Genomic DNA, 22,564 nt, shown 5'->3' with positions numbered 1-22,564 from the left:
ATTCTTGATATCACACACACACACACACACACACACACACACACACACACACACATACTCTTGTTAATTTCTCATAAAATGTAATTATTTCCTTGCTTTAAAAATTATTGTCTAAAACCAAATAAAGCAGCATTCTATTGTTTTATATTCTCGTATCATTATTTTTATGACTTTTATTTTATGTTTTCTCTCTCCAAAATGATAGTTATCGTACTTAAATCCAGGTAACATGGTAAAGTTCTCTTGTCCTACCTCACAGTGCTGAGTTTATGTTAGATGTTCAGTAAATACTTGATTTAATACACAAGCATGCATTTATTCAGCACAGGACCCCGAGGAAATCTGTTATGCAAAGCTATATCTTGATGGATGGGCAAGTTTGGGAAAAGTAAGAGATCCGGCATGTAATAACTCAACAGGACCCCCCATTTATAATGTGCTTTGAAATCCAATATCCTTTTGTTCCTGCAATGAGCATGAGTGATGGGTAAGAACGAAATTGCCCATTTTGCAGGTGACGTGGTTGTGGTTCAGACAGTTTAAATAATCTGCTTAAGGTCAGAGGGTATGTGTCTAAGCTGGACTCCAATACTTGTTTTAGGATTCCTAATCTAGGGTTGAAGACATGACTGGAGGGCCAAGGAGTACGGGGAGTCTGTGATGAGGAGAGGAGGGCAATCGAAGAGGAATCAGGAGTCTGCAAAATAAAGATACTCTTTGACGTGGCGCAGGTCTTGAGATGCAGTGGGTTTGGCTGCCAGAGGTTTCTCCTAGAACTTTCGGTAGTTCCCAGGGAGAAGGATTTTGAATGGACATCAACCACATGACTGTCCTCAAACTGTGTGCGGAAGTAGACAGTAGTTTCAGCCAAATGGCCACAAATCCCTTGAAAGTCCTTCTTAACTGTAAGCTGTAATCTGGAAGTTAGGAGGGGGTTAAGTCTGTCTCTTTTGCAAAGTTAAGTTACATCTTTAGATATCTGTGGATCACCTTGTCACCACCTGTGAGACACACAAAACTCCGCGTTCCATTTGCAGTCTGATGTATGACGTCCCAAATTGTTTCCTAAAGGGTTGAACAGTGACCTCTATTGGTTCCGTTTGAAATAAACAAGTTCAAAAGAGATTGAAACATTCAAAACAAATAATAATCATTCCAAAGGAAGTTATGACATCAGCAGCATACTTTATCTCAGGAACAACACACGACGCCAAGTTTTGGTATCAGGGATATTGTGCGACTTTTATTTTTTCAGAGAGCCCATCAAAGAATTTTTGTAAACCTTTTTAAAATAAAAATTCAATAGAAACAGTACAAAGACCTGTGTGTTTGGAGAGTTCCTTATTGTTCAAGATTTTAGCCTGGACCATAAATGAGCAAATTGAGAAAACGGGTTTAAAGGGGCAATGGTGGGAAATAATGAAGTTGCTTTCTGCTTTAGGAAACTCGAAAACCAAATCTTCCTATAAATGAGCCTTGTGAGTTACAATCAAGCTTGAATTCTCTTCTAAATGACTCCAAATTTCAGGATAACCCTGACAATCTTCTAGCTCTTAGCTTCGCTTGTGAACCGTTCATGTTCTTTTGTACTCAATGCTCAATATCTTTCCTTAGCAAAACTCTGAAGCTCGCTGAATATGTAACTGTTGGAGATGCTTTTCTGGGCAATTTGGATAATTAAAAAATACTACAGTCTGACAAATTAAAAAATATACTTAGTGTGCACACTCCCTGTAATATCTTTTCCTAGCTCAGACCTTTACAAAAATTACTAAGAAACAGTAAAATGAACAGTTTGACCTATAACCTCTTATCCACCCAAGGGAGATGGGAACTGGCTTGAAGAGGGTGGCATGAGGAAGAGGAGAAAATGCAGGCTTGGATAATCTGAACAGTGAATAATTGAATATTGATATATCTGGATCATTGAAGAAAAATGTTAACATTTTCACCAGTCAATTAGAGAATCAGGCATAACCTTGTGAACTGGCTTTTTTGTTTTAAAACAGGAGCTTTGGTTTTACGAGATGGTTTAAACTGGGTTATTCAGGTCTGTTGAGATCTTTACCTGTTTGCTTTTCAGACCCCTGGTGGCTTGAGAACAGCATGGCATCGAATCACACTGCCCTGCCCCAGGATGAGCACCTGCCACACTACCTTCGAGATGGGGACCCCTTTGCTTCCAAACTTTCCTGGGAAGCGGATTTAGTGGCTGGCTTTTACCTAATAATAATTGGTAAGTTTCCTTAATTCTTCTGTGCAAAGGCTGCACTTAGAAATTCATGGGCCGATACGTTGATGTTGCAAAAAGATTCCAATACTTAAGTGGGTATTTTAGTGGAGATGGAGAGTGGGAGGGAGGCAGAATACGGGGTGGAATTATGGCATTCAATAAATGCTTCTTAGAAATGACTATTATCTTATTACTAGACATAAATACTCCATTGATAATCCAAAGAACTCTTACAGGAAAATTATTTATCTTGAGACTGTATTTCAACTTTGGTCGAATAGAGACTTTGATTACTTTGGTAGTAGGTTTATCTTCGGAATACCAAAATTAACGATAATGATATTTAAACTGAGTGCTTTTATTTTTTAAAAAATGCTTTCGACATAATCACAAGATTTTAGTCTCAGAATAGACCTTAGAAATAATCCAATTCAGCCTCTTCTGAGTTCAGCGAGTGTAGTTCAATGCTGTGGTGATGGTGGACACACTGAACTTACTTCACCTAAGAGTAAAGTTGCATCACGACAACATAGCGGACTCCTGTGGATGAGAGGTGAAAATATGTATTGGTGATAAGTGGAGGTCAGTCCAGGTTCAAAAGATTTTTGTTCATAATCCACAAACGGGTGCATCTGCTTCCAGACGGCACTATCTAATGCAGTGGCCACGTGTGGCTTCTGAACAGGTGAACTGTGACTTTTTCAGACTGAGATGTGCTGTGGTGTGAATACACACCAGATACCGAAGACCCGGTACAAGAAAAAAATCATATAAAAGATCTCACTCATAATTTTTTAAAAATTAAATGAAATATTGAACCCACAGTATTTTGGGTGTATTAGGTTAAATGAAATACATTATTGAAATTGTTTTACCTATACATTTTTACCTTGTTTCACGTTGCTACCAGAACATTTTAAAATACATATGTGGCTCGCATTTCTTTTTTACATTGTATTTCTTTTGGACAGCACGAATCTAGATAATTAGGATTTAACCACAATACTTTTCTTAAATTTAAAATTGCTGTTTTAAATTTGGGTGACCAGTGTGCAGGTGGGTTATGTCTTTAGGTTTGTCTGCCTTTAATCTTTGCAGATGTTGAGTGAAGTTTGTTCTCTTTCTCTCTTCCTCCCTTCTTTCCTCCTTCCCTCCCTCCCTCCTTTTCTCTCTTTCTCTCTCTCTCTCATCTATTTATTACTGGCTAAGAATTTCATTTAACCTCCTGAAATTAGCAAAACTCATTAGAAAAGTCTTGATTCCTTCTATGGTCAGTGCTTGAAGCAATAGGAATCCATGAGATTGGATCAAATTCTGCTGCAAAGTGATTCCCCAGGTCCTTGTCTTTATTGTTGTTAGTGATTTACTAATTTACATTCTATTTCTTATGACTGGACCCCTTTGTCCTTTCAACATAAATATATATTTAGCACGCACTCATTGCCACTGTTTTAAATTGCCGGGAATAGAGCAGTGAATAAAATGGTCAAACACTCTGCCAGAACAGAGGCTATCATATAGGGAAATGCACATTGCATTTTTATTAAACTTAAGTACTTTCCATGATCAGAAAAGGCAGAAAAATAAAATAAGCATCTTATTAATGGAATTTAACATATCTCAGTCACTTGCAAGGAATGTATTCAAAAGTAATATCTTTAACCTGACAAATCTCTCCAAATAACACAAAATAGGGAGGAATATCAGTCCATTTCCAGTCTTAGCGTGACGGATTGCTAAGAAAGAGAGGCAACCAGGGTGGGTAGAGGGGACATCAGGAGAATTTCCCACCTAGTGCTTGTGGGATTGGAAAGAAAATTCACAGTCATATTCAAATAGGCTTGCTGAGATGGAACCAGAAAAACAGGTCCAAAAACAGTCCCCAAACAAGGGGAATGGCAGGTGAATCAGGGTGCTGGGTGGTGAAGCCACAGGTGTGTCTCAGAACAGTCCCTCAGGGGGAGGAGAGGAGTCAGCTGGGGAGTTTGGGATTGATCCGAGACCCACCAGGTCTTGGGCTTGGTTCTGTGTCTGGTTTTTACCCTCCTAGGATAGGCTTGTGTGGATACGCCCATATTCCTTTAATGAGCCAGAATAGAATGAACAGCATTCTTGGTGAGCTTTGTGAAATACTAGACATCTTAGAGAAAACTGGGAGATAGAAATATAAATGTGAGTTTGGAATGCAAGAGAAATAAATTAGAGACCCACTTTCCACCTTCTACTCTTTTCCTGTTTTTGTAAATACTTAGTTTATTAACAATATGAGTTTTTTTGTTTTTATGAAAAGATCTAGGACTTTAATAATCTAAAAATGGCCCTGCCTTAGTCTTTATCTTCTTAATCTTGTTTTCCTTGAACTGCAATTAGAAATAAACTTGCTTTCTCTTGGCGCTCATCTATAGATAAGATTGCTTGTGGGAATAGTTTACGTGCAGTGAATAGAGTTGACTATTTTTTGATAATTCTTTGGGCACTGGATGAAACCCTGTGAAGCAGGGTTAGTGAAAAAAATCGAAGGAAATAAAAGTAAGAAAACAAATATTCTCCAAAGAGATGTAGACAGATGAAGGGTGTTTAAATGAGCCTCATGTATCAAAAACAAATGCATACTTATTGCTTTTATTCTTTTTGGATGCAAAGTAGGTGGCATTAGTTTAATAATTTTTCGAGCCATGTTTTCACATTTTACTATCCCATTGGGCCGTGCAAATTGGTTTCCTTTAATGAGACGTAAGTTTCACTGGAGTTGGTTTGGTCTAGAACGCCATCTCTCTTCTATTTTTCCTCCTCTTCTACTTTAAGAAAGCTAAAGAGGTTTTAATGGACCATTAAGCAGCACTGACTCCAGGGAGTCAGAATTTCTTAAGAGCACAATGTAGTTAGTTCCTGGTGGTTTCATACCATCAGCTGAAACACACATTTCTTTCCTTGCCCCCAAAATGAATTGTGGTGGAGAAGTAGAAATTAAAATAGAAAAATCTGGGTTTCTCCTGTTAATACTCTCCTTATTCCTTACTACTAAAGGCAGCTGTACCAGATTCTCATTTATACACAGCTACACTATGAAGCAAGAATTCCTGAAGAAATCTACTCTACATGTTAAGCTATGGAAGTAGGTGTATTCTTTTCTTAAATAAAGTCAGTAGGGATTGGGTCTTTTTGGATTTAAACTGGGTTTGTAAGAACTTTCGAACAGTTTCGTTGTAATGCCAAAGCCAATTAGTCATTAATAAAAGGATATGAAAAAGTGGGAACACACTTATGTCATTGTTGGTAGGTCTGTTGGGTTGAGGGTCACTTTCTCTCCCCTTGGTGGGAGGGGGAGTGCCCAGGTTATCAATTGTCATCCACTTACCCTCGATACCTAGTTCAGCAGCAGCTGAAGGCTGTCCTATCTGCCAGACACCCAGTGTCCATGTCTCCTTGGGAGGCAGACGTCCTGGGCTCTGTCTCTAGGAGATGACCCCTTCCTTGCAGGGGTTATGGCAGTGTTACTTGCCCCCTGCCTCTCCTGAATGCTGGTGCTCCCTCAGGAGTCCGCAGTGATACTGAAGGCACCTTCTTTGGTTGGCTTCGTCTTCAGAATTTATCGAGAGCCAAGGGGCTAACCCTACTTATCAGAAGGAGGGAATTCTATAAAGCCAGTAATCTATAAAAAATGGCTGAGGAAAATACTCCACCCTGGGGGCCAGTACAAGAACTGACCCCCTGAGCCTCGCTGGGAAGGTAGCCATTCCTTTTCCTGGGTAAGTTCAGCCTTATGATCCCTGACTCCTGTCTCTTTGGAGGCAACCCATCCCTTGCCTGTCACTCACAACTCATGCTTTTTATTTCATCTTCTTAACTTAGATTTTTATTTAGAGTCCTCTCACGACCCTCTAAATCTATGGTGTCCATTTTTGAAATTGAGAAGTGTTTCATGTCCCGGTGAACTCTAAATCCTAGTTTTGATGATGGGAATTTTTATTTTTCCTTGTAGGGATTCTGTCCACATTTGGAAATGGCTATGTCCTTTATATGTCTTCTAGACGAAAGAAGAAGCTGAGACCTGCAGAAATAATGACTATCAATTTAGCAGTCTGTGATCTGGGGATTTCAGGTAACACAACCATGCTGTTTCTTCTTTGTGGGTTCAAACTACTCCCCATCCTAAACTACTTCCGGGTCAGAGGTCACCCCTAACCAGATCCCTTTTGCTCCTGATTTCATAAATCACCTTTACAGAGTTTGTAGTAAGTCAATGGAGTGTGTTCTGGCTAAAGAGATTATTCATTTAACATTTACCGAGTTTTTTTCTATGTGCCAGGCATGTTAGATGCCAAAGAAACAATTTGGAATAATACTTGATACCTTAGACACCTCAAGGTGCAGTGGGCAAAATGATTCAGAAATCAGAAATTTCCAGGCAGGCTCCAGGTCACTGTTTTGAGCTCCTCACACCCCTCCAACTGTGTGGAAGTCTGGTTAAAATAAACATCAAGGCAGTGGAGTCTTGAAGGGTAAATGACGGTTGAAGACAGTCGAGAGGGGAATATAGAAGAGGGAAGAGCTGTCCTGCTAATGACATATTTAATTGTGACTTAGGGATTGATTGCAAGTATAAAAAGCTTCTGGTTCAGTGATTCTCAAACTTGGCTGCATGCACACACACACACACACACACACACACACACAAAATCACCAATAAGCCAGTAAGGAGGAGTTGGAATAAAATTTTTCTTTAATGATAATTCATTTTTAAAAATATGAATGATTTTGGGTAAGTCGCCTCCTTTTGCTTTTTCCCATAAAATTCCAGGGTTCCTCGGATGTACTGAAATATGTCTTTGGATCCCAACATCCCTATTTAGCTTTACAGGCTTAAGTTAGGAGAGTTGGGGAAATTGTGTTTGAACAGTACACATCAGCTCCTCTTACCACCAGAAAGCTTTTTAGCAATTTTTCCTTTTTTAAAATTTTCCCTCTTTTAAAATTTTTTTTTCTAATGTTTGTATCTCTCTTCATAAGTGGATGTTTCTGCCACTACCGATCACTAAAAGCAAGTCCCTATAATGATACTCTACCTATTTAGTCACATAGCAGTAGATGTGTTGCCCTGTTATTGAGAATTTGGATGATTACTTGGGAAGGCTTTACTCAGTAGACAGGCTTAAATATCATGAACTCTTATGGTAAATGCACATGCATATTAAGAGAAGGTTGACAGACCAGGCCCCCTTCTGTGAAAATAGGAGGAACTCCAGGGAATTTGCAAGGCTGCAAAGTGGCTGCCATTTTGCTTACTGCCACGCGATGGCGCTATCACAACATGAATGCTAGCTTTCCTGGCCACCCAGCTGGACACTGAAGGTTCTCTACCTGGTACCGAGCGTAAAATGCCTGAATGAAATCTGTCATTTCAGCTATATCCTTCAGCAGTGAATAATACCAGACTTATGATTAAGGCTGGAATTAGACACTGAATAAAAATGTCCTTAATTGGTCTGATACATTGAAAGTGCTTTCAACCAAGCCAGTCTGCTCTAGAATTGCACAAACCACCTCATTACTCTGCTTATGTCTTTAGAACAATTCACCAGGAACCATTTCCTTCCATGTGACAGCTTTCTCTAACCCAGATCATGTTTTCAACTTCGGAGCATCTATAATACACTTTCTCTTGCAATAAACCTAAAAAACGTGTCTTATTTTTTTTCTTGCTCAACTGCATTCCATTATAGGCACCTTGAAGCAGCACATGCTAGAGGCCAGATGCATGGCATCTAAGCACCTAGTGCTTGTTGTGCAAGCACCAACGGCTCCCAGTCATGTATACATATTAGAATAACCTGGGGAATTAAAAAAAGTGTACAATGCCCGGGCTCACCCCAGATAAATTAAAACAGAAGATTGAGGTGTTGGAGCCTTGGACATTAACATTTAAATCAAATCAAATCAAAGCAAAGCAAAACTAAGCAAAACAAAACAACCCTCCTGTGCTTCTAATGTGTAGCCAGGTTCAGAAGCATTCTACTAAGTGGAAGACAGAGAGCCATTCTAGATGACAACCCAAAGATTCATCCAAAGCTCTACTTCAGGAGGAAGCTTGAAATATTAGCTTAAAATAATAGTTTTGGCTAATTCAGGTCCCAGGCACAACAGACACTAATTTCACTCTGTTTGGTCACTTTCACTTGTCTTTTTGCTGCCTTTAGCACCCACCTAGCTGACACCCGCCCGAAGGCTTTGAGCCTTCTGTCTCCTCTGCTAGAATCTTTTCCCTCTAGATGTTTGCTTGACTTGTCTCCCACTGATTTAGGTGTCTAGCTAAATGTCACATTCTTGGAGTATTCTTCCCCGGCACCCTTACGTAAAAAAATTTCTGACTATCTCCTTTCTCTGCTTTATTTTTCTCCACAGCACTAATCACCACCCATCACTCAACAGACCATATCTTACATTAAAATTTGTTTATTTCCCTGCTCTCCCTGTTAGAAAATAAATTTGTTAATCTCGATCTCCCCTACTTTGTCCCCCAGTGCCCTGGCTCTGTGCTTGTTACATAGTAGGCACTGAATAATTATTAATGTTTGTTGAATACAATGCAGTTCTTTCTCACTCTGGTTTCCTCACTGACAATAGGGTTCGATTCACTAGGGTTAGGAGGCTCTCACATGAGGGTGCCCAGAGCAGCAAACTGAAGTGTGGCACTGTCTAAGCAACTAGAGGAGATGCGTGTCCAGCTTACAGAAGGCAATCGGTAAACGTTTGTTAACTGACTGAACTAACAGGAAATCCTGCAAGCTTTTACTCGGGAGGGGCACACCTGGGAGGGGTGGGAGCTAGCACCCGCAGGCTGTGAATGTCAGCTACTTGGTTTCCTAACGCAATAGGTTAGGGAACCTTCTTTTGATGTGTAGATCAGATAGAGGCTTTGAAGAGCTTCCTCAGCAATTTTCTTTCGGGGAGGGTAAAGACTGAATACAATGCCTGAATAAGAAAGGGCTGCAGGGTATGAATTAAAAGTAGAAGAAAGAAAAAACAAGCACCACGTGCACTTACCATCACATTGGTACTAACTGATCAACACTTAGGTGCACACATGGAAGTAATATTCACAGGTGCCAAACAGGTGGGAGGGGGGTGGAGGGGATGGGTAAAATCATAACTAATGGGTGCAGAGCACACTGTCTGGGGGACGGGCATGCTTGTAGCTCTGGCTTGGACAATGTAAAGGCAATATGGGTAAGCAAAATGTTTGTACCCCCATCATATTCTGAAATTTAAAAAAAAAAAAGAAAATAAATTAATTAAAAAAATAAAAGTAGAAGAACGCTTTCTAGAAATTAAAAAAAAATCCTAATGGAGGCTCAAGGAATAAATAGCTTAAATCCCAGAAATTTGGCTCTTGTTGTAAAAAGATTGAACCTACCATTTACTGAAATAGCTATCCCATATTTCAATAAGATATAACTCAACAGGACAAGAAGAAAAAAGAAAACAAACAAAAAACTGAAACAGAAGAAAACATGTGGAAATCTGGTCTCAACCTTAAAATGAAGAAATTTAATAAATGATTCTTAAGTCATTTTTTTTAAAAGCAGTGAATTTTTTCTTTGAAAAAGAGCTTGACTTAGAAGCTGAATATATAAAACAGATGAAAAAAGATCCCACTGAAAGAAGGTGGAGGATGGAGACCTAGTTGCTTGATATCTCTTCCCCTGCATGACTACGGACTTCTCCTTCAAGACACACACTCACTCACCTACTCACATACACACGTTCGGAGGAGATCCATGGACCCCGCCATGGCTCTAGGCAGAAAATTCCTGCTCTGTATGGTTATTCGTGTCACTCGGACTCTAGTATTCTTCTCTCTTCTTCACCTGCCCCCATTCTGTTGCTTCCCTATGAATGTGCAACTTCCTGGAGTTTCTTAAATACTTTTTATTCATTGATGATAACAAAAAGGAAATAATGAAGGACCAAGTATGTTCTATATTTTTTAATAAAGGATTAATTCGAATTTCCAAGAAAGTTATCCGCGCTATTGTTAAAACTATGTTTGGAACTCACTCACGCCTTCCTCCTCCAGTGCACTTTATAGCCTTTTTTCTCCAGAGTCTCATTCAACCTCCTCCTCTCTGAATTCACAGCAATTAGTTCCCACTGCTTCCCTAATTAAGGCTTTCCCTGGTAGATAAGCTCTCTTTTCCCCCTCCCAGCCCCTTTGCAGACATTTAACTCCTAAAGCACAAGGTTACCTCCGGGTGTTAGAAACTAAGTTCCCTTTTCATTACAGGAATCTCACGCCCTACACACTGGGATTCTAAAATGCCCCACTAGAGGGAACAGGATGAGTCAAATTTAAATCACCATTCTGTATCTTCTTTTTTTCTTTCTCCTTTTCTTTTTCTTCATTCTCCCCTTCTTCCGTCTCCTCCTTTCCTTATTGGTTGAGATGATCTTATGAACGTTATTATTAAAAAAAGTTGCATTTGTCCCAGGAATGTAAGTATGTTTCAACATCATACATTTATTAATAACCTGTATTAGCAAATTCAATGAGAAAAGACACTTTCGAAAGCATTCAATAAAACTTAACATCTACTTCTGGTAAAAAAAAAAATTCTTAACAGACTAGTACTAGAAAAGAACTTGCTTGCACGACAAAAGGGAGCAAAAACGTCATACTCAATGACAAAACATTAAAAACATTTTTTAATGTTAGTCACAAGACATGGATACCTATTATGATCACTTTTATTCAACAATGAACTGGAAATTCTAGATATTGTAATACAATAAGAAAAAAATACCAAATGAATTAAAAATGTAATTATTATTAGTAGATCATGAGTCTACATAGTGGTCTATCATTCAGTCTTTGTATTTTTAGACTCGGACAGCTATTCTGGGATGTGTGTATTGTATACATACAGATAAGAATTCTTTGCATCAAATTACTCCTGAGTTCAGGACTGATGTCTTATTTTAAAGAATTCTTCATAGTCAAATGAGACCATACTTTGTCATCTGTGGAGCAGCATTTCCTAAAGAATAATTAATGCAATGTCAGTAGGGTTCTGTAGTGGAATACATTTGGAAAATGCTATGGCACACAAAGTTAGTTACTTTTCTGACTTTTGGAAATTTTTAGAGCCTTGAATTTTGACTGCCAGGAAGTGTGTATAACAGGTAAACTTGCCCAGCATTATTTGATTATGTAAGTACTTTTGTTTATTTGGGTTTTTTTTTTTTCATTTGAAGAGCAGGTCGTGGGATCATTGTTTTTCAGAACGTAAGTTTCTAAACGAGGTTGTTGAGGTTGAGTGAATGCTGAAATGTATTGTACAAAACCTTCCTATGAATACTTTTGACCACTCACACTTGAATGTTTAACTTTGGAGGGGGGGAAATAATAGAGTCTTGGGTACTCTATGGAGGAAATCAGTGTGGAAAAGTCGTACTTGAAGAGAAAATTTCCTCTGAGAGATTCCATGTGGATACATTGCCCCTTCTCTTAACTTTCAAATGAATAGCTTTAATAAAACATTAGAAATGACCAGATTGTTATCACTGCCCACTGAAATCACATCTCCTGTACTCCCTGAAGCTAAGTCCCTTTGATTCTTTCGATAGATGCAGAAAAAGCATTTGACAAAGTCCAACACACCTTTATGATAAAAACTATCATCAAAATAGGCATAGATGGCTCATTCCTTAAAATTATCAAGTCCATCTATGACAAACCCACTGCCAATATCATATTGAATGGGGAAAAATTGAAACCATTCCCTCTTTGAGACAGTTCTTAATAGTGTAATTACTTTAAAAAATTTCTTGTTATACTCTTTCAGTATCTTTGGCTATTGTGATGACTGAAAACCTCTCTGGGTAGCTTCAAATTCAGTTCATTCAAAGATAAGTGCTGGAATTTTATTCATCTAGAAATTCTGTGTAATCAAGGGGGTGTGTGTGTTCATGTATGCCCACAAGGGAGGAGGGTATGTTTCAGGAGAGGAGGGGTTGTGTGAGTTAATGCGGGTGGGGAAATTTTACCTGGAGGGAACTTCCCTTGACAACTTGCTTGGTGCTCTAGTTGTAGGCAAGCCCTTCACCATCATCTCTTGTTTCTGCCACCGCTGGGTGTTTGGCTGGATTGGCTGCCGCTGGTATGGATGGGCGGGATTTTTCTTTGGCTGTGGAAGCCTCATCACCATGACTGCTGTCAGCCTGGATCGATACCTGAAAATCTGCTATTTATCTTATGGTAAGTTGGCAGGTTTCTCATTCCCAGATAGTCAAAGCTAGGTGGATTGAGTGTCAGAGCTGTACATATTTTACACAGGTAATGAATAAAGACAATTAATAAACTCAGAGATCAAGAGTATTTCTGTTTATAGCCTATCTTGTTCTAATATATGTTTAAGGATTTGAACCTATGTCAATCAAAGTAGTTTCTTTTAATACCACTTGTATAGTAAAGTCCAGTGTTTGGCTACAATGCTTTTAAAAAGTATCATTTTCTTATACACAGCGTGTAAGCTTCCACCATGTTTTGCCATGCAAAGAAAGAAATAAAATGCATTGAAAGGATGTTAGGTCCAAGATGTTTAGCTGATTCCCAACATAGTAAGTGTGATGATAAGAAAAGCTGTTTATGATTCTCCTTTAGGACTCAGACTCCCTGTGATTTCAGAGATAAGGAATTCCAAAAAGTTCACCTCCGAATTGGAGAGTCATGTAGCTGTTCCTGCATGACAGGACACACATTTAGAAATATCACTTAACATGTTTTTGGAGTGATGGTAGGTAGAAAGATGAGTGACTAAGAGAACTAGTAGGGGTGAGCCACCAGTAAGTTTTCAGAGTCTAAGAATTTTCTTTTAAAATGATTAGATCATTCTACTAGTTAAAAATAATTTTTAGTAATTTTGCTTCTTGCGGCTCTGGGAATTTATTGAAGCTGAAAGAAATACAAACCAGGCACATCCAAGCAGTATTGACTCCACCTAGATAAAGTTCTTTGGTTGTCAATCTGTCATTAGAGTGGTTGGGGTCAGAGTATGGCCTGGAGACTCAGTGGTAAAAATCAAGTGGACCTGACACTCTCTTTTAAAATTTACAGTTTCCAAACGCCAAGGAAGCCATGCACGGACGTGGGGGGCGGTCGTGAATCATCCTCTTCATGATCTAGCACTCTTTCTCTCTTTCTTTTTTTTTTAAATTTACATCTCCTTTTTTAAACATTTAAAACTTCCAATAGAGATAGCTAGAATCAAAATTTTCAATAAGATAAAAAATATACAATTATACATATCCTGGATGACATCAGAGTCTAATTCTTTCATAGACTTATTTTTGGTCATACCACATATATTTTAAATTTAACTATAGATTTTATGTCTGGGAAGGCAAAAAGTTAAACTTCCTGTGAGTATTTGAGGAATGCTAAACCTTGATGCCTCTGTTTTTAAATGTTTTCTTGAGTTCAGGCTTTTTGTCCATTGAGGAGATGATGCTGTCTACTGCCAGAATCATTGCAGGGTGTAACTCCATGTGGGAACTGTATACATTTTCCAGCTTCTTCTAAGGTTGTATCTCGGTCGTATAGTTTCATCATTTAGTCTGATGCACTATTAAACCCTCCACACAGTGTCCTAGAATGTTGGAATTAGAAGGTTGCTTGGGGACATGTAGACCTTTCTCCCATGTAATGTGGTGAACTGTTTTAAGGCATACCTGAGAGACGACCACTTGGCCTCTTCTTGAATAATTCCAGTGACCAGTGACGGGGAGCTTACTACTGCACAAGGCAGCCCATTCTCTGATTGGTCTGCTCTCGTTGTTACAATGTTATTCCTTATATTAAGACAAAACTGCCTCCCAGTAACCTCCACCCATTGGTCCTAGTTCTGACTTCTGGAGCAACACAGAACCAATCTACTAATCTACTCCCTCCTGTACTTGACAGCCTTTCACCATACTCGAATGTAAGTATAAAACACCTCACAAGTAACCCTAACCATAAATGCTTATACGTATGCCTATGCACATCCCCATAAATATATGTGATTACCCGTGCCAATGTTACATCCGTTATAATGGACAATCAAGAGCTGATATATATTGTGGCTACATTATTGCTACCCTCATACGATTGAGTTTGAGAAGTTTGCATTTCATGAAACAAAACACCATGTATTTGAAAAAAAAATGGAGACAATAGGGTATAGAAACAATCTCTTATATTTCTTGTTAGTGCTAAATAAATGAGATAAACTTACACAAGAGTAAAACTTCATATTAATGTAGTGCTTCTTAGTTTGCAAAGCAGTCCCCTTATGTTGTTTTATACACTCACCCAAACCTGTAAGCAATATATTCTTATTTCCTCCATTTTACCGCTAAGAACACTGGACATCTAGAAAGATGACATGGACAAGGTCAAATACTAGACACAGAAGAATTAGGCCTGATTGACATCCCAAACCTCACACTGCACTAAGCAAAGGTGGGCCCTGAGTCTATGTTGAAGAAATCATTTAGCTTTTTTTGAATACATTTCGATATTTCTTCTCTGCTAATATAAAAGCAAAGCAGTAAGGAGTCACTTCCTTGGCCCTCTTCGTTGAAGGTAATGATGAGGTGTGGAGGCATTAGGAATTTCCTGTGGAGGCTGATGCACTGAATTGGGCCTACCTGTCTTTGGTGGTTGTGTTGAACCTGGGAAAATGATCACTAGTGCTTTACAGCTTTTCTTAGACGACTGCACTATTTCTTCCTCTTGGAACTCCCTTTTGGTTAACAGAAACTAGTGCTGAAAAACGGAGCTCATTTTTTGTCTTCCTGAAAATATCTTCACAGAATAACTTTTGCAGAACATGATGCAACCTACTTAGCTTCTCTACCTCTCCTGCTATGGCTGTGTGAGGGCGACTGTTGCGTGAATAACCTTCGAAGATTCGAAATCTGCTCCCCAAGTCATCGAGCACAGTCTACCACTTTAACCTCACACCACAGTGTCATGGACATGAGCTTCCAACCCCTGCTCAACACGTTCTTAGGAAGACAGATGAGATTAGACACACAAAAGCTTTTAGGAAGATGGGGACTTTAAAGACACACAAGCAACGTTTCATGACTTCTCACCTCCCCCGAAGGATTCTCCCTTGGATGATCCACTAACGCATGCCTTTGAGATGTTTTTCCACGATCCTCCATTTGTCTTCAGCATCCTCTCATCTTTTTACTGTCCCCTTTTCCCAGCTTTGGTCACTTCTTGCTCCCAAAGCTCCCAGATGCCTAGAGAAAACATTCCCTGTGAAATCGCCTCAAATTTTATTCTCCTAGAGAAAGGCCCAAGCTCTGGAACCTTCCTCCCTTTACTCCATTCCCCCTCAGGCTTCAGTTGTCTGCCCACGTCTCCCAGAATTCCATGGAATAAATCTTTGGAGGTGGACTTTGACATATCGAGGGGAGGTGTTTGGGTGCAGGGCAGATTACATCCGGGTAATGCTTTTCTTCCGCCTCCAGGGGTTTGGCTGAAAAGAAAGCACGCCTACATCTGCCTGGCGGTCATCTGGGCCTATGCTTCCTTCTGGACCACCATGCCCTTGGTAGGTCTGGGGGACTACGCACCTGAGCCCTTCGGAACCTCGTGCACCCTGGACTGGTGGCTCGCCCAGGCCTCGGTAGGGGGCCAGGTTTTCATCCTGAACATCCTCTTCTTCTGCCTCTTGCTCCCAACGGCTGTGATCGTGTTCTCCTACGTAAAGATCATTGCCAAGGTTAAGTCCTCTTCCAAAGAAATAGCTCATTTCGACAGTCGGATCCATAGCAGCCACGTGCTGGAAATGAAACTGACCAAGGTAACTTCACTAATAAATGATGTGTAGGCGTACGCATGTATGATTTTGTTGTATATGTGTATATTCTTTTAACTTATATACGAAGTGACATTATATAATATTATTTAATATTTTACGATACATCTATATTTATTTATATATATGAAATCGACATTAAAATAACCTAAATATGGAGTGTTTCTAATTATTAATATTTCTGCAAAAAATTTCATCAAAATTCAACCCATATTGAAAATAAACACAACTATTGTGCCATCTTCTACACTAAATCTAAACTATTTTCAATTACTTCTAAATTTTGCCCTTGATTTTTCCTACTGAGTAAAAATAAGTAGAAACAACCTCACACTGGGACTTTTCATAGTCTTAGAAGCCTTTCCCCCTATTTAACTACTGCTCGGGTTGTTAATTTGCTTGTTCACTCCGTGCTTCTGATTTTCAGAACAGCCTGATCGAAGAGCTTATTACCTAAAGGTTACCTTTCTGAATTCTAGGATCAAAACTACTTAGTTTTCTGTGTACTCTACGTATTTCTATCTGGGTTATTATTGGAGCCTGCATTCTGTCAGTCTGGTCTTGTCAGGCTAAAATTTGGCATTCCAGCCTCAAACATTTGTCTACTTTGTAGCTTCCATCTAATTAATTGAAAAAAAAAAATGACAGTTTGGCTAGACTTTTAGAGCAGCCTGAAATTTCACAACTACGAACAGAGGTGTGTAATAGATATAAAATATATATGACAATCTTTATATTTCTGTGATCCAACATAATCTCATATCTGTGCCTGCATTTGATTTTATAACACAAATTTCATACTGAACAATCAGGATAACTTCAGTTGAAACAGAAATTTCCTTTCTCTTCCCAGGGCTACCTAAAAGTTTCAGGGAAGATTTCATAATGTCTTGGTGCTAAGGGATGGAGGCTCCTGATCTGGTTGCTGTCACTCATTGACCTTGGCGCTGCTGAGATATTTGAGGTCCCTTCTGGTCTTAGTTACGGTAGTCATGGGTTACTTTGCATCTTCATTGTTCCAACTATAGGCTCATCAGCACTGCAAGCTATCTCCCCATCTTTCTAAAGCAACCCATCAAGTGGATGTTGGGTGTTTGGCTGGGACCCTGAGAAGTGAAATGGAAGTTTTCTGCTTTCATATCTCCAAATGTATTGAGGGTTCTGTTGTCCCCTCCCCCCCTCCATGTCTCTTGGTGCCCAGCTCAGTGGGGTAGGTTCAGGACACCTTCTCAAGGTCGGTTACTGTCTCCTCTGATGTTCCCCCTTGCCTTTGGGCTGTAGGCCCTTCACCTACTCTGGGGTGGGAAAGCTGGCTCATTTTTATGTGCGTTCTCTAAATTATTCACATAGTAATCTTAATGCCCTAAGTCTCTTGGGCCTCTGGCTGTGGATGCCTAAAGTCATCTTTTTCCATATTCAAAACCCTTTCTTGTAACTATTTTCTCTCCTATTTTTGAATTTCTGTTTTGAAACTGAGAAGCTGAGAAATGAATGTTTTACTTCTTTGGGTATTTTTGCTTGTAAAAATCTTCACACAGTACAGTGAACACTCTTGCTGCTGATTTAATGAGGGGAATGGTGGAGTGGCAGGAAGGCAATCCCAGAAGCATGGATTAATTTTTCCGAATATGATTGTACCCTGCATGTTGGTGCTTCGTTGTCATTCATTTAACACACGTTGATCACCTGTAATGCTCCAGGCCTGCAGTTAGACCCTGTGGGTACCTGAATTTCTCTTAGTGTCCCTTATTTAGACCAGAAAGCCTTTCTGATCTCTCCTGGTTAGTTCATGTCCCCCTGTTATGGGCCCCCAAAGCACTTGAGCATTACCTTTAGTGACACTTGCCATACTTAACTAAGTCATATGCTTTTAACTCTGTTTTGGAGGACAGTAAGCCAGGTGAGGGCAGTGCTGCAGGTCCTGCTTGCCGCTGCACCCTGCAGCCTGGCACCTGCTAGGTGCTTAATCGATATCGCTGGGACAAATACATAGTTGGATAGACCAACTTAATGGAATTACCTTGATGATTGTTAAGAGGTTTCTTGACCCCTGGCTTGAGAGCCTCTGTTCTATTTATACCTGACGGGGCATTTTGTTTCACTTTACTCTTTCACATTGTGATGATTGTGAAGCCTTTTTAAAACTCTGAAGCACAAAGGTCTGCTTCCCTCAGGTGACGCTTCTCTTTTATTGCTCATCAAATGTTGTCACTGGGGGTCAGATTCAGAGGACCCCCCTGTATGGACTCTAAGGGCAGTTTGTGGGAAAGCTGAACTGTGCTGCTTTTTCTTTTTTTATTAAACAAAAACCAAATTAATTAATTACCACTCTTTGTTCTTCTTAGTTTGTTCTTAGCTGAAATGTCACTTCCCAGAGAAGCTTTTCCAAAATTGAGTTTGGTTTTTCCTATATGATATTTCATTGCAGCCTTTATATTTTCTTCATGGAACTTGTCACAATTTTTAATTAATTTAGAATTACATACTTATTTGTGTGATTATTTGTTCAATGTCTGTCTTTACCACTGGTCAGTAAAGCCCAGGGGGAGGGGTGGGGAGAGGGACAAACCATGTCTTTTGTTCATTTCGTGTCCTGGGACCTAACATAACACCTCATACATGGTATTTAAGACATATCTGTTGAAGGAAGAAAGACACATTCAGAGAAACGGAATACTGAAAAGAATTTCAAACTAGAGGTCAGTCCTGATTTTGCCACTAGCTCGCTGAGAGGTCTCACATGGTTGGTGTTTGTTATATATTTTGGCTGCCAGTTGTTGAACCCTTTCAGCGGCTAAGGAATTTCCAACATTTTGTGCCCAGTTGGGAGTGGGAAGAGGAGCCATGTGTTTCTTAATTTAAAAGATACTGGCTGGGCGCGGTGGCTCATGCCTGTAATCCTAGCTCTCTGGGAGGCCGAGGCGGGCGGATTGTTTGAGCTCAGGAGTTCGAAACCAGCCTGAGCAAGAGCGAGACCCCCGTCTCTACTAAAAATAGAAAGAAATTAATTGGACAACTAAAAATATATAGAAAAAACTAGCCGGGCATGGTGGCGCATGCCTGTAGTCCCAGCTACTCGGGAGGCTGAGGTAGGAGGATTGCTTGAGCCCAAGAGTTTGAGGTTGCTGTGAGCTAAGACCACGCCACGGCACTCTAGCCCGGGCAACACAGTGAGACTCTGTCTCAAAAAAAAAAAAGATACTGAAAAGCCCAGACATTCACTTCCCAGGATTGCCCTGCAGCTAGAGCAGAGCTGTGGACCCCAGGCGCCAGCTATCAGCCTGAGTCAGGAACTAGTGACACCAGATCTAGGGGCAGGGAGCTCTCTCCTGAGGCCATGGCTACAGTAGCAGTGGTTTCTGCATCAGAACCAGTTCACCGTCATAGTTTTGGGGATCATTTCTGTCTGCTTGGTCTCAATTCTAAGTGCAGCATTCTGCAGGAATGCTCTGTATTAACCAATATCCTTTAAATAAATTCTTTTCTTGCTTTTCTCAGGCAAAGTCAATTTCTGTTGCTTGCAATTTTGATTAATTCACCTAGGGCAAACCATGAAATCTCTGTGGGCCTTAGTTTTCTCATCTGTGAAAGGAAGTGGAGGAAGGGAATTAAATGATGTCTTTGTTACCTTCTGAAACTCTGAGGTTCTATGGAAATGGCTGGATTGGTTCAGTTATTCAAATGTCTGTGGCAATAGCTCTTATTACTAAAACCATCTGGCCTCTCGACCTGAGTATTCTTTCCCCTCCAAGCAGCACATCTCCATCTCAAGGGTCTCCCTAATGAACACTGAAGTCTCCCCTATTTTGTTCAACCACATACTTGTAAATCATTTTCCGTTCTTTAAGCCAGTTACTGCCTAGTTGGGGGATGTTGTGTTTAATTTTGGACCCAAATCCTAAAACACAGATGCACAGAGTGACATGACCTAATTTGCCTCCTCTCTTTTCAGTTGCAGCTTTTGCTTGTTTACAGAGTAGTGGTATTTTAAGATTTGAGAAAATTGCAACTGGGAAGTGTGGAATTCTTCCTTTTTTAAGTATGAATTCATATCTTTTGCTTGGATCACAACCAGGGCTAACATGGGGTAGGTGTACCAAAGATCTCAGAAATTTTTTCTTTACAAGTTTATGGATGAGGGTCTAGGACAGTTGGCTTTAATTGTCATTCTGTGGATAAAATAGAAGGAAGGAAGAAATTCAAACTAGACACGCTTAAAGTTGTTGGTTGCTCGATTTCTTAAAAGGTAGTGTGAAAGCGGAGTGACACCACCGTTATTTTTATATTTACAAATGAAGGACTTGAAGGGCAAAGAAGATAGTTCAAGTTGTCAACTTCCCTACCTGTCATTGATGGTGTCACTCAGTTTCAGGTGATCCCACATGTAGAAGGTAGTAGTCTCATAGCTGGCATTTACTACCTCATCGCTGTCTTTTAATATAATGTTCCTACTGGTTGGGAGCAAATCCATATACTTGCCAGGTAGGCCCAAGGTAGAAAAACCAAATCTTATCATCCCTATGCTCCTGTCAATTGCTCACTGTCTTAAAGCAGGCAGGACCCTCTTCCTTCCTGTTTCCTTGGTGCACTGATGTGGTGATTTCTCCTGGTGACCTTATCTCACCCCAGCCCCTGAAATGTCTTTGTTATCACTAGTCTGAATGTTTCTGAATGTGATTTGGTCTTGTTATGGATGGGGAATTTTTTCTATCTGTTTGACCCTTATTTTCAGCCTTTATTTTCAGGTAAATTCCATGTCTTCTTGTCTATTTCATTATCCAAGGTAGCATGCAGCTTCTTTTTTTTTTTTTGAGACAGAGTCTCCCTCTCTTGAATGGGCTAGAGTGCTGTGGCATCAGTCTAGCTCACAGCAACCTCAAACTCCTGGGCTCAAGCAATCCTCTTGCCTCAGCCTCTCAGGTAGCTGGGACTACAGGCACGCACCACCATACCCGGCTAATTTTTTCTATTTTTAGTTGTTTGGCCAATTTCTTTCTATTTTTAGTAGAGATGGGGTCTTGCTCTTGCTCAGGTTGGTCTTGAACTCCAGAGCTCAAACGATCCGCCCGCCTCGGCCTCCCAGAGTGCTAGGATTACAGGCGTGAGCCACCGCGCCTGGCCGCAGCTTCAAATCTTAGCTCAAGTCTTACTCGTATCTGGGCAAAGAAGCCTGCTGGGAGGACCTGGGCACCCCTTCTGAAATGGTTGTTCATGGAGAATCAGGGACTCTGCCCCACTCACACTGGTCAGTGGAACTGACCATAATTGGTGTCATGAAGAGACCCAGAGTATGTCCATGCCAGTGTCTTTTCCTGCTATGCCACACTGCTTCAGCACGATGAGAGAGGGTAGGAACTCCCTTCTTAGGAACCTCATCTGCTGGAATGGTTCAGATGTTTTGGACCCAAAGGCAGAGCCATATATAACTTGGAGAATTTACTTTCAACCACATTATTCTGTTATTGCTTTAATTGGTTAATTCACTGGAATTGAGCAATTAAGGACAACATGGCTTTAGTGACACAATGCCAGCTTGAACTAGAGCTGGAAAGTGCCTATATCCCTTGGTCCTTTGCAGCAAGATGTACTTAAACTGAACTGGGTTGCAGATGTGTGATTCTTTTGTAGAAGCTAAAGACATATCTGTGAATTTCCTCCCACAAAACCTGTCTAATTTAGGATGTGAAGTTTTACTGCTTTTCCAGTGACCCAAAAGGCAGTGATAAAAGTGAAGTGTTTAAAAAAATAAACAACCTAGAACAAGTTGACGGGTACAGGTGCCTGTGTTAGAACTGGCTTAAGGATTTTTCTGGGGAAGAAATTTTGGAAAACAGAAATGAGGACACACTTAGAATTGAGGAAAGTGAGAAACAGACTGATGAAAAAATTGAACACATTCCAAGCTGAGTAGAAAGTTCTGAAAAAAAGGGGTATAATATGAAAGTTTTGAAAATGTTTGCGGTGGATATCTTAAAATAGTTTTAATATTTAAATGCTCAATATTTTGTGGAGTATATTATAAAACAAAAAGTTTATAGAAAATGAATGTGACTTATACTTTGTATTGACTTCAAAAACATAAACACAAATAACATTCTATAGTACCTTTTAGATTTAGCCTTTTATCCCTCTTTCTACTTTAAACTCTCGGTTTTTAGTCTTTCAGTTTAAAGTATTTAGCTTTATTCTAACCTCAGAAAAACCACAATGATTCATTTGCTATGTGTTTATAAAACCATGGTATATTTAATTCCCCTATGTTCTTTTAAAACGGATAACATAATGCAAATATTTTAAGTCTTTCCTGTTTCCCAATTGCAAACCTCTATAAAAGTAGAAAATATGTAAAATGTAGAAAATATTATGGACTGAGTGTTAATCTATTTTTTGTCAATGACTTTGGCAGCAACACAGAAAACGGCTCTTGAGATACTGTGAAATCATCATATGACTCACTAAA

General features: G+C 39.8%; 1 protein-coding gene across 1 annotated transcript in view; it reads left to right on the top strand.

Moving 5' to 3' along the window:
• The first annotated feature begins 2,085 nt into the window (after nt 1-2,085).
• OPN5 (opsin 5) overlaps nt 2,086-22,564 on the top strand; it is a 45,399-nt gene continuing 24,920 nt past the window's right edge. Inside the window, exons 1-4 of the mRNA XM_012664670.1 lie at nt 2,086-2,236; nt 6,216-6,335; nt 12,318-12,488; nt 15,755-16,089. Coding sequence (XP_012520124.1) covers nt 2,107-2,236; nt 6,216-6,335; nt 12,318-12,488; nt 15,755-16,089 — 756 coding nt within the window. The 5' untranslated portion in view covers nt 2,086-2,106. The remainder of the gene's footprint in view (nt 2,237-6,215; nt 6,336-12,317; nt 12,489-15,754; nt 16,090-22,564) is intronic.

This window comes from Propithecus coquereli, unplaced genomic scaffold, assembly GCF_000956105.1.
Source record: "Propithecus coquereli isolate 6110/MARCELLA unplaced genomic scaffold, Pcoq_1.0 Scaffold90, whole genome shotgun sequence".
Classification (NCBI taxonomy): domain Eukaryota; kingdom Metazoa; phylum Chordata; class Mammalia; order Primates; family Indriidae; genus Propithecus; species Propithecus coquereli.
The sequence above is the reverse complement of the archived record's forward strand: the minus strand, read 5'-3'. Positions and strand labels throughout refer to the sequence as shown.